This window comes from Haliotis rufescens, unplaced genomic scaffold (assembly GCF_023055435.1).
Source record: "Haliotis rufescens isolate VD_foot unplaced genomic scaffold, xgHalRufe1.0.p SCAF_29, whole genome shotgun sequence".
Classification (NCBI taxonomy): Eukaryota; Metazoa; Mollusca; class Gastropoda; order Lepetellida; family Haliotidae; genus Haliotis; species Haliotis rufescens.
This window is the reverse complement of record NW_025963990.1, coordinates 5,438,814-5,451,135: the sequence shown is the minus strand read 5'-3', so window position 1 is coordinate 5,451,135 and position 12,322 is coordinate 5,438,814. Positions and strand designations below refer to the sequence as shown.

At 43.7% G+C, this 12,322-nt stretch overlaps 1 protein-coding gene across 1 annotated transcript; it reads left to right on the top strand.

Annotated features, from left to right (window-relative positions):
• The first annotated feature begins 552 nt into the window (after positions 1–552).
• On the top strand, positions 553–1,578 carry LOC125384207 (galaxin-like). Its single transcript, XM_048402732.1, has one exon. The coding sequence runs from the start codon at positions 553–555 to the stop codon at positions 1,576–1,578; it is 1,026 nt and encodes a 341-aa protein (XP_048258689.1).
• Positions 1,579–12,322: the final 10,744 nt, after the last annotated feature.

Genomic DNA, 12,322 nt, shown 5'->3' with positions numbered 1-12,322 from the left:
GAGGCAGCATGTCTAATCTGTGTTACGGTGGCATCAAGCTGAGAGGCAGCATGTCTAATCTGTGTTACGGTGCTATCAGGCCGAGAGGCAGCATGTCTAATCTGTGTTACGGTGGCATCAGGCTGAGAGGCAGCATGTCTAATCTGTGTTACGGTGCTATCAAGCTGAGAGGAAGCATGTCTAATCTGTGTTACGGTGGTATCAGGCTGAGAGGCAGCATGTCTAATCTGTGTTATGGTGCTATCAAGCTGAGAGGCAGCATGTCTAATCTGTGTTACGGTGGCATCAGGCGAGAGGAAGCATGTCTAATCTGTGTTACGGTGGCATCAGGCTGAGGGGCAGCATGTCTAATCTGTGTTACGGTGCTATCAGGCTGAGAGGCAGCATGTCTAATCTGTGTTATGGTGGCATCAGGGTGTGAGGCAGCATGTCTAATCTGTGTTATGGTGGCATCAGGCCGAGAGGCAGTATGTCTAATCTGTGTTATGGTGGCATCAGGCTGAGAGGCAGCATGTCTAATCTGTGTTCAGTGGCATCAGGCTGAGAGGCAGTATGTCTAATCTGTGTTATGGTGGCATCAGGGTGAGAGGCAGCATGTCTAATCTGTGTTATGGTGGCATGAGGGTGAGAGGCGGCATGTCTAATCTGTGTTATGGTGGCATCAGGCCGAAAGGCAGCATGTCTAATCTGTGTTATGGTGCTATCAGCCTGAGAGGCAGCATGAATAATCTGTGTTATGGTGCTATCAGGCCGAGAGGCAGCATGTCTAATCTGTGTTGCGGCGGCATCAAGCTGAGAGGCAGCATGTCTAATCTTTGTTATGGTGCTATCAGGCCGAGAGACAGCATGTCTAATGTGTGTTACGGTGGCATCAAGCCGAGAGGCAGCATGTCTAATCTGTGTTGCGGTGGCATCAAGCTGAGAGGCAGCATGTCTAATCTGTGTTACGGTGCTATCAAGCCGAGAGGCAGCATGTCTAATCTGTGTTATGGTGGCATCAGGCTGAGAGGCAGTATGTCTAATCTGTGTTACGGTGCTATCAAGCCGAGAGGCAGCATGTCTAATCTGTGTTCCGTCGGCATCAGGCTGAGAGGCAGCATGTCTTATTTGTGTTACGGTGGCATCAGGCCGAGAGGCAGCATGTCTAATCTGTGTTATGGTGCTATCAGCCTGAGAGGCAGCATGTCTAATCTGTGTTATGGTGGCATCAGGCCGAGAGGCAGCATGTCTAATCTGTGTTGCGGCGGCATCAAGCTGAGAGGCAGCATGTCTAATCATTGTTATGGTGCTATCAAGCCGAGAGGCAGCATGTCTAATGTGTGTTACGGTGGCATGAAGCCGAGAGGCAGCATGTCTAATCTGTGTTACGGTGCTATCAGCCTGAGAGGCAGCATGTCTAATCTGTGTTACGGTGGCATCAGGCCGAGAGGCAGCATGTCTAATCTGTGTTATGGTGCTATCAGGCCGAGAGGCAGCATGTATAATCTGTGTTACAGTGGCATCAGGGTGAGAGGCAGCATATCTAATCTGTGTTATGGTGCTATCAAGCTGAGAGGCAGCATGTCTAATCTGTGTTAAGGTGGCATCAGGCTGAGAGGCAGCATGTCTAATCTGTGTTATGGTGCTATCAAGCTGAGAGGCAGCATGTCTAATCTGTGTTACGGTGGCATGAAGCTGAGAGGCAGCATGTCTAATCTGTGTTACGGTGCTATCAAGCCGAGAGGCAGTATGTCTAATCTGTGTTACGGTGGCATCGGGCTGAGAGGCAGTATGTCTAATCTGTGTTATGGTGGCATCAGGGTGAGAGGCAGGATGTCTAACGTGTGTTACGGTCGCATCAAGCCGAGAGGCAGCATGTCTAATCTGTGTTACCGTGCTATCAGGCTGAGAGGGAGCATGTCTATTCTGTGTTGCGGTGGCATCAGGACGAGAGGCAGCATGTCTAATCCATGTTGCCATGGTATCAAGCTGAGAGGCAGCATGTCTAATCTTTGTTATTGTGCTATCAGGCTAAGAGGCAGTATGTCTAATCTGTGTTACGGTGCTATCAGCCTGAGAGGCAGCATGTCTAATCTGTGTTATGGTGCTATCAGGCCTAGAGGCAGCATGTCTAATCTGTGTTGCGGTGGCATCAAGCTGAGAGGCAGCATGTCTAATCTGTGTTATGGTGCTATCAAGCCGAGAGGCAGTATGTCTAATCTGTGTTACGGTGGCATCGGGCTGAGAGGCAGTATGTCTAATCTGTGTTATGGTGGCATCAGGGTGAGAGGCAGCATGTCTAATCTGTGTTATGGTGGCATCAGGCTGAGAGGCAGCATGTCTAATCTGTGTTACAGTGGCATCAGGCTGAGAGGAAGCATGTCTAATCTGTGTTACGGTGCTATCAGGCCGAGAGGCAGCATGTCTAATTTGTGTTTTGGTGCTATCAGGCCGAGAGGCAGCATGTCTAATCTGTGTTACGGTGGCATCAGGCTGAGAGGCAGCATGTCTAATCTTTGTTATGGTGCTATCAGGCCGAGAGGCAGCATGTGTAATGTGTGTTACGGTGGCATCAAGCCGAGAGGCAGCATGTCTTATCTGTGTTACGGTGCTATCAGCCTGAGAGGCAGCATGTCTAATCTGTGTTATGGTGCTATCATGCTGAGAGGCAGCATGTCTAATCTGTGTTGCGGTGGCATCAGGCCGAGAGGCAGCATGTCTAATCTGTGTTGCGGTGGCATCAAGCTGAGAGGCAGCATGTCTAATCTGTGTTACGGTGCTATCAAGCCGAGAGGCAGCATGTCTAATCTGTGTTATGGTGGCATCAGGCTGAGAGGCAGTATGTCTAATCTGTGTTACGGTGCTATCAAGCCGAGAGGCAGCATGTCTAATCTGTGTTACGGTGGCATCAGGCTGAGAGGCAGCATGTCTTATTTGTGTTACGGTGGCATCAGGCCGAGAGGCAGCATGTCTAATCTGTGTTACGGTGGCATCAGGCTGAGAGGCAGCATGTCTAATCTGTGTTACGGTGGCATCAGGCCGAGAGGCAGCATGTCTAATCTGTGTTACGGTGGCATCAGGCTGAGAGGCAGCATGTATAATCTGTGTTGCGGTGGCATCAGGCTGAGCACTAATATGTGTTCTATCAGCTCAATATTATCCACAATGCCGGTAATAATTACTTCTGCGAATGATGAAGCTCGTTTTTACTCTTTTCGGAAAATATAAATGTACAAGTGTGCTCCCAAACTCCGGCGCGTAATACGAGGCTTATTACCGCACTCTGTGAGATATATGAAGTGAAAATTACAGGAAATTAACCATGAAGGGTGGTCAGAGAGGAGCACTTTAACCATAGGTGCACTTTTAAGCAAGTCCAAAAGTAATGCACAATATATGAATTATCTGAAAAAAATGAAAATACGTTAATTAGGAAATGTTTCCGTGGAAGCCTCGATCTTCTGGATGCAGAATAGCTCTCGGTTTTGTGTTGGCGAAGGTTTCATCTCGTCAACGCCACAATGGATCAAGGAGCAATTTAAGAAAAAAGGTTCTAGACTAGGGTTTAATGTGGTTTCTAAAGCCGATCGGTTGAACATGGCTAGTTACATGGCTGTATCATATTTAAATACATCGCTAGATAAATAACTAGATACATATATACATGCGAAATAGACAGCTAAATGCATGGTTAAATACCTCTCTAGGTCCATGGCTAAATGATATATACTTGGCTAGATACATGGCTAGCTGTAGGTTCATAGTTAAATACAAAGCTAGATCTAAAACTAAATACATATATACTTGGCGAGACACACGGCTTAATGGATGTTAAATACATCGCAAGATACATGACGAAGACCAGGGTTCCGCCCCCAACATAGGTGCAATGTACGATGCTCACTTCGATGCCCCCCAAATATATTTCTGAAATTGTGCTGAAAGCGGCATAAAACTATATTCACTTACTCATTCTGCTGTAAATGCTATCCACCTTCGAATTATTCGATTTTTCCTAGGATTTGGAAAATATGCACCAAACATTGCAATAAATAGGGAAGTAAGTTGGATCCCGCCAGATATGAGATCATGGACAACAGTCTCAAGACGCTGGGTCAGACTTGTTAATACCCAAAACAGGAGAGTAACAATGAAGATATTCTGTGGTGAAGCAATGTTAAAGTAACGTCATGTCTTGAGAGAATCGACCTAGGACATTTAACAAGCATACATCCCCAAATTGAAATCAATTTATTTGTTTCAATGGTGCAAGAACGCCTTTTGTTGGAATATAGGTCTAAATGGAGGGACAATGGAGAAACGTGAAACCGTTGAAGAAACAAACTAAGAAGCTACAGAAAAATACGTGGAATACCCTCTCAATCGTGCTCACAGGAGCTCTCCAGCTAAATTCAGATGCGGAGTGGCGCCTTTAAAGATAGAGGCTGGACGTTACACAAACATACCATCAGAAGAGAGATGTTGCTTTAATTCTACAGACCAGGTAGAAGACGAGATCCATGATTTACTTCCTTGCTCTTTATACGACGACGTGAGGGTTGATCTTCGTAATCGCTGTAATCGTAAATTGATAAATTTTAATAATTACTTTTATTGTGAAAAGTTTACACAGATTTGATCAAACATTGGTTTTATTTCTTACGTGGCCAAAACCTGCCATCACATTATGGCAAAACGACGTTCCATTTTATATCATTGATGTTTATATGTATATATATACTGAACACCAAAAGAAACGTCACCATGGATAGATATGTGAGAAACCTTATTAAACACTGTAAACATACTTTGAGACATATTAAAAAGATTAAACTTGGCAAAACTGTCAAATGTTCTTAAAGTGAAACACAACACTAGACTCTAAGAAAATGGCATCACAAGTCAGTATCTCGTGTGTCCGCCATGAACATTGATGACTGCCGTGCAACGTCGGTACATGGAATGGATGAGGCGGTTGATAAAGGCCATAGGCACTCACTCTGAGGAACGCCTGACGCAGTTCAGCTGCAGTTGTCGGCCTTGGTCGGACGTCATTCAGCCGTCTTTGAATCTCGTCCCACAGGTGCGCAGTGGGATTTAAATCGGGACTGAGGGCAGGCCACTGCATGGTTCTGATGCCATTCTGCTGGAGAAAGCCTCTTGTTACTCTCGCAGTGTGGGCACGGGCGTTATCATGCTGAAACTCGTGGTTGCGGCTACGTGCCAAATGAGGTATGACGTGCGGTCTCAAGACTTGATCAATGTACCGAGCTGCTGTGACACTATTGCCTCTCCCTGGAACGATGTTCTGGAAGACCACAGAGCAAGACCAATTCCACCCAACACCATGATGCTCGGACCTCTCTCTCTCTCTCTGCCATCTGCTGTTGAGAAGAGGACTCTTCTCCACTGCTGGTGGTGTCAGAATGGGTCCTCGGTGTGGCCTATGACAGTGGAGGTGTCTGCTCGTCGATCGTCGACGCACGGTGTCCGCACTAAGGTGTCGCTGGTGTGTCCCCATGGTCTGTCGAGCAGTTTCCGCAGCAGTAACAAAGCGATCTTTAAGATGCTGTCGCACAATCTGACGTTCCTAACGTCTGGTGGTGACCCTTGGTCTTCCACTACGTGGTCGGTCATCTGTAATGTTGGTGGTTTGGTACCGTTGCTGGAGCCTGTATACGGTCATTACGTGGACTTGCATTGGCTACTTGCCGGGCAGTTTGTCCAATCGTCCAAGGGCTTGGTGTCGCTTATTTTTTGTCAATCTTGGCATGTGGTAGCAATTCAATAACGAATGAATGTTTTCGATCTGGGTGGATTTTTATAGGTCAAGAAATGGGGAAACGCATGTGCTTTTCAACTTGAACGGAACTCACGTGCATCGGGTTACCATGGCCGTTGCCGTGATGCGTTTGGGCGCTCGGTTGTATTGTCATCTGCTTTGTTTTTTCTATCATCTATCATTTCATTTTTCCGGACAAGGTAATGTTAAATTTTAGAAACTTTGACAAAAATTACCCAGATATTTACATGACAACTTTTCATGCAACGTTACTTGGGGTGACGTTTCTTTTGTGATTCAGTATATTCGCTGTGTGTCACTGTTTATTGTAATGACATATTTTCTCTCGTAAGTCGTCAAGCGACTGGTTGTAGAGTTATGGTTATACTTCTTGTCATATAACTGCATTCTACGAGTGAGACGAAACTAAACTTGTCTGTCTATCTGCAAACCATCAGAGTTAACCATCGAGTCTTCAATCCAAGCGCTTCTTAATCCAACAAGTTCACGCCAAAGACCCGGGTTCGATTCCCGACATGGGTACAATGTGTGAAGCCCATTTCTGGTGTCCCCCGCCGTGATATTGCTGGAATATTGCTAAAAGCGGCGTAAAACCATACTCACTCACTCACTAATCCAACAAGTACATGTACGCTTACAATATCTAACGCCACTGTGTTGTGTCCCAAACATGCATAGAAGCTGGTAGTTATAGCATCATGTATAATGCAGACAGGAAATGTCTTTGCGATGTATTGATAATTTTTAAATATTTTTTTTATAATATTTGTATTTCAATTGGCGTATTGATAGTAAGGTCGAATGTTATATTAGGCCTTCAAGCTTTTGGGTATCGCTATGGCATCTTTAAGTATTCAGAGAAAGATTATCCTTTTCGTCTCCTGGTCATAAGTAGTATTTATATATAACGGCAACATATAATGTGAGGATCACGTGCCGGGTCACTGTTTGTATGGTGATACGGTGACGGTGACGGTGACGGGTTGTCCGGAGTGGCGAGACGAAGTCGTGATGTACATGCAGCATAGCTCGCAATATGGCACCTAGTCTGCTGCAGTCAAACATTTCATGTTGCCCGTCGACTCGTACATTGTCCATCCACTTAGACGCTGCATAATAATCTGAGAGCAAGCCATTAGTTATTCTGTGTCCGTGGGATGGAGTGAGATCAACTAAAATGTGCTCCAGAATACGTTCTCCTCATTTTTATACATTTTCAAATTGTTGCACACCTTAAAATAACATGGGGCATACAGTTTGGGGTTGGTTTGTTGTTTAACGCCGCACTCAGCAATATTCAAGCTATATGACGGCGGTCTGTAAATAATCGAGTGTGGACCAGACAATCTAGTGATTGACATCACGAGCATCGATCAACGCAATTGGGATACTTTGACATGCATCAACCAAGACAGCGAGCTTGGCCACCCGATCCCGTTAGTCGCCTATTACGACAAGTATAGTCGCCTTTTAAGACAAGCATGGGTTGCTGAAGACCTATTGTTTCTTACACATCAGCGCTAGAGTGTATAAAGCCTCAGTATGTAATACATGGTTTGATGGATTATGATTTAACAAGTTATTGTTTTGCGATATTTCATCAAACCCTTTTGGACAAATATATCAATTAGTCATTGCTTATAAATAGTACAAAATATAAAACGAAACATAAAATATGTTGAAACAACAGTTCTTTTGATAATATAACAAATTCTGTACTTTATTGTTACGAGACTATATATTGTCTTAATAATTATGATAATCTAACAAACGAAACTAATTTGAGGTTTGTAATACTTTAAACCAATGGATTATTATCATGACATTTCATATGCACCCAATATTGATGTTCGATGATATTTTTATTCTGATTTGTATCATATGTCTCCGTGTTTGCTAAGGGAAAATAACTAGATTTACTTTTTTGTTAGTCCTTTGATTAACGCCGAACTCATCAATATTCCAGCTCTGTGACGGCGGTCTGTAAATAATCGAGTCTGGACCAGACGATCCAGTGATTGACACCATGAACATCCTTCTCCGCAACTGGGATACTATGGCATGCATCAACCAAGTAAGCGAGCCTGGCCACCCGATCTTGTTACGAAAGGCTACGTCTTACCCGGATCTGCACGGTTAACGAACTTTACTATGTTCGAAATTTCATTGTTCACGCATAAACCATGGAGACACTGACACTTAAAATTTGTATCTCTAACGATCACATTTGAAGTATTGTCAGTCATGGCTATGCTGGACCGTTTTCTCTTAAGCAAGTATTAAGAGTGACAGTATTCCAGTTATATCGCGGCTTAATGTGGGAGGAAAGCCCGAAGTGATGCAGGTCTCAGACGTTTACCACTTCGGTGAAACCCACGAGCACGGGCGAACCGGGATTCGAACCCACACTCATAGGTATCTGGCAACTCTGCAATGCGAATAGCGGCGTCTTAGACGAGTGGGCCACCCGTGCCCCCTCTGCTAAAAGTTTCTATTTATGATTCCGATTATATGATTCGCTTTTGTTTATGAATCAATACAAAACAATGATGATACTTGGTGTTCGCGAAAGTTAAGGAGGTTCTCAGGGAAAACAATTACCCCCCCCCCCAACCACCACACACACACAAGGACGCATGCACGCGTGGCACGCACAGAAACACTTGGTTTGCCTCATAATTTCAAAACTATGAAAACGCGTTGTCTTGAACTGAATAAAACTATTCTGTCTCCAACACTACCCCCAAACCCTAGCCCCCAACCCCGACCTCTCATGCATATTGAGTTGTCCATTAATACATACGTTGTCAGCCTTAGTGCATATGCCATTTCCCTATAAAACAAATTTCGATGATGACGCACAATGACAATAAAATCAGTTTGTATCAGTAACATTGTACATGTCACTGCATTTCATTTAACACTGACCAAGTCATGTCATTCCTGGGCAAACCGATCGAATGCCTTCGTGATGGTTACGGAAAAGTACAAGTGGTGACGATTGTATCTGATTTAGATCACAAGCTCACCAGATCAGTAGGCACTTACAGCTCAATCGCTTCAATATTTACCTAATGAAAGTTGATCGTTATGTTAAAAGCGACTGATTACTGAGGGCAGGCAGTACAGAAATTCACCAAATTATCATTAGATGGCAATTTCGGATTCCACCGACCAAAATTGTCTCGAATATTGACATCAGAGTTTTAGAATAGGAGGAATTTGTGGTCAGGAGAGAACGCCACTGGTCATCGTTAACGGACATTTGACAGCTCTGTGATACATGGATCACATTCTTCGTCCGGGATCGGGTGGTCAGGCTCGCTGACTTGATTGGTGCGGGCGATTCTGGTAATATTATGGCAACTCATATTCGTACACAGGTCTTCAGCAACCCATGCTTGCTGTAAAAGGCCACCATGCTTGTCGTCAAAGGCGACTAACGGGATCGGGTGGTCAGGCTTGCTGACTTGGTTGATGCATGTCATCGATCCCAATTGCGTGGATCGATGCTCATGCTATCAATCACTGGATTGTCTTGTCCAGACTCGATTATTTACAGACCGCCGTCATATAGCTGGCACATTGCTGAGTGCGGCGTTAAACAACAAGTAAAACTTGCAAAAAAAGCCGCGTAAAGTCAAACTAACACTGATTCATGCATACGGATACTGATTTCTTGGTTTTATGATAAAGAAAGGTTGATACTGGATGTAATTAGTGCTACATCAGTTACCTGATAGCGATGAAGGAGTGGTTCACGAATATGAGTTACCATAATATTACCAGAATCGCCCGCACCGTGAATGGCAGCTGGAAAGCCTTGGATCAATTAGTGCCCATCACTGCTTGAATGCTCCTGGCTGAGCAAGTTGTTCCGTTTAGTACAGCATTAGGTTTTTTCAGTTTGTCTAGTCATCCGAATTAGGCACTTTTAGCTTTTACAAAACGGAAGTGTGTGGAGGTTACTTTTTCATGAAGACGAACGACCCGTCCACTGACAGCGTTAAATTTCCATTGCACCGAGTGGTATTTTTCTCAAAACTATCTCTTTCCGGTACCAACCCCCTAATTGGAGCTTTATTGGAAAAGGAGTAGGTCAGATCTAGTAATGTTGATGCTTCACGTCAATTTGAAATAGAAACCAGGAAATGAAAGTTTCAGCCGGAAGGTAAAAAATGATGGATGTACTTAACATTTGGTCAAGAATGCCATGGAAATACATGTTTATGTAAGTATACTGTTGGTTGGTTGGTTGGTTGTTTAACGCCGCACTCAATATTCCAGCTATATGACGGCGGTCTGTAAATAATTGTGCCTTGACCAGACAATCCATTAATTGACATCATGAACCTCGATCCACGCAATTTGGATCGCTGACAGGTATCAACCAAATTAGCGAGCCTGACCTCCCGACCCCGTCAGTCGCCTTCTACGACAAGCATAGTCGCCTTTTATGGCAGGCATGGGTTGCTGAAGACCTATTCTACCCCGGATCTTCACGGGCGGTAAGTCTACTGGCCCGAAAGTGAAAACAGCACTGCCGGCTTTAACATGTATGTGAATAACTGCCTAGTTGGTTAGGCATTACTATGCATTGTTATCGCGAATGTGTGTAATAAAACATTTCACCATATCTTAAGCAAACACAGTAATTGTCTCACAAAAGTACATTTTCAATATGAATAGTTTAAATTAAGTTTTAAAGCCTATGGTGTCAATATTTCGCATAATTAACACCGGTACGCTTTACTGCTACAGAGACGAAGAGAGGAGTTTGTGGTCATTTAAGAACTGATTTCAAAATTTCAAAAGTAATTGAGTGAGAGAGTGAGTTGGGTTTAACGCCGCTTCTAACAGTATTCCAGTTATATCGCGGCGTGTCAGCTTAATGTGGGAGGAAAGCCCGAAGTGGTGCAGGTCTAAGACGATTACCACTTCGTTGAAACCCACGAGCACGGGTATGATGCTGACAAAGAAACATAATTGGGGCGAACCGGGATTCGTGCCCACAATCATAGGTTTCTGGCGTGCCCAAGGGACACAACTCTGCACAGCGAATCGCAGCGCCTTAGATGACTGGGCCACCCGTGCCCCCTTTTAAAAGTAAAAAAACATTACCTAAATGATCTAAATACGTACATCAATAACTTCACATTCTGCTTATTTACCATTTACATACAAATACTGCAGAAAACAACACAAAATCAGTGACATCGCAACACAAGCCCCGCCCATTCTATTATAAGCAAATCGGGAAAAAGTAGCGGGTTAAGTACTGTCCGTGGCCTCTGAAAATGTAAACGCTAAAGAATTGCCTCTTTAGTCAATCAAACGTCAGGGAATCCCTTACAACTGTGTGCGTCTAAAACACCACAGTTAAATAGATAAGGACATAGTCAAGTACAGTAGATTTTATATTGTATTTCGTGCGTAGTTTCTCAAGACCCGTGACGATCCAGAGTAGAATAGGTCTTCAGCAACCCATGCTTGCCGTAAAAGGCGACTATGCTTGTCGTAAAAGTCGACTAACGGGATCGGGTGGTCAGGCTCGCTGAGATGTTGACACATGTCATCGTATCCCAATTGCGTTGATTGATGCTCATGATGTCAATTACTGGGTTGTCTGGTCAAGACTCGATTATTTACAGACCGCCGTCATATACCTGGAAAAAAGTTCTTCAGCAACCCATACTTGCAGTAAAAGACGACATAAATATTCCTATTGGTATAAATACACTCAGGTATTCAGACTTTGTTGACATGACAAATGAATATTGTCTAGACAAGTTACTGGACAGTTTTATTTTCATGCATAAATTTGAAAGAAATACAGCTGTCTTTTGTTCCAATGATATTTAGCAATGATAGTAGAGATAAGATTTAAAGCGAAAGCATGCAAAAAAATGCACAGGAAAAAACAGTCAAATGTTGCATAATTGTTAAGTTGAAAGGTATACGTGCGGCCATCTTGGTAAAATGGCGGCGATTTAAATTTTCGGTGGCTATCACTTTTCTTTTCATGTTCCCCAACCATGTACATTTAATTTCTGTCCGTGTATCACCATTTGAACAAGTATACCGGTATAGTCCGCTCCACTGAATGGGATTTTTTTGGAAATCGTCCTGTATGTAAATGGGACTTTGCAGTGTAACTGAACTGTCGACCATCTTGTTCATATCTTTGTTAAAACCATACAAAACATATTTCTTTACATCTTTTAGTTGGTCTAATGAAAGGTAAGTGTATAAGCATCACGACTGTTAAAGGTCACCCCTATAACTGTCGTTATCATCGTCCAAGTGTGCGAGGAATCAGGCACCTCCAGGATATCAGACTCAATCAGTGTATACTCACCCATACCAACAAGTCAAGACTTCTCTACTTTCTGTCAAGAGAATTGTGGGGGGAAATAAAATAAGAAATGACTGATTGCCCCATTTGCGATGTAGTAATGATCGGACTTTGGGTATTTCCTTACCCCTCTACATTTAAACTGGATATATGACACACTTGCGATGAATCGTCTAGACGTCTTA

Coding starts and splice junctions, on each gene's coding strand:
- LOC125384207 (XM_048402732.1), top strand. CDS start 553: ATGTCTAATCTGTGTTATGGTGGCATCAGGGTGAGAGGCAGCATGTCT.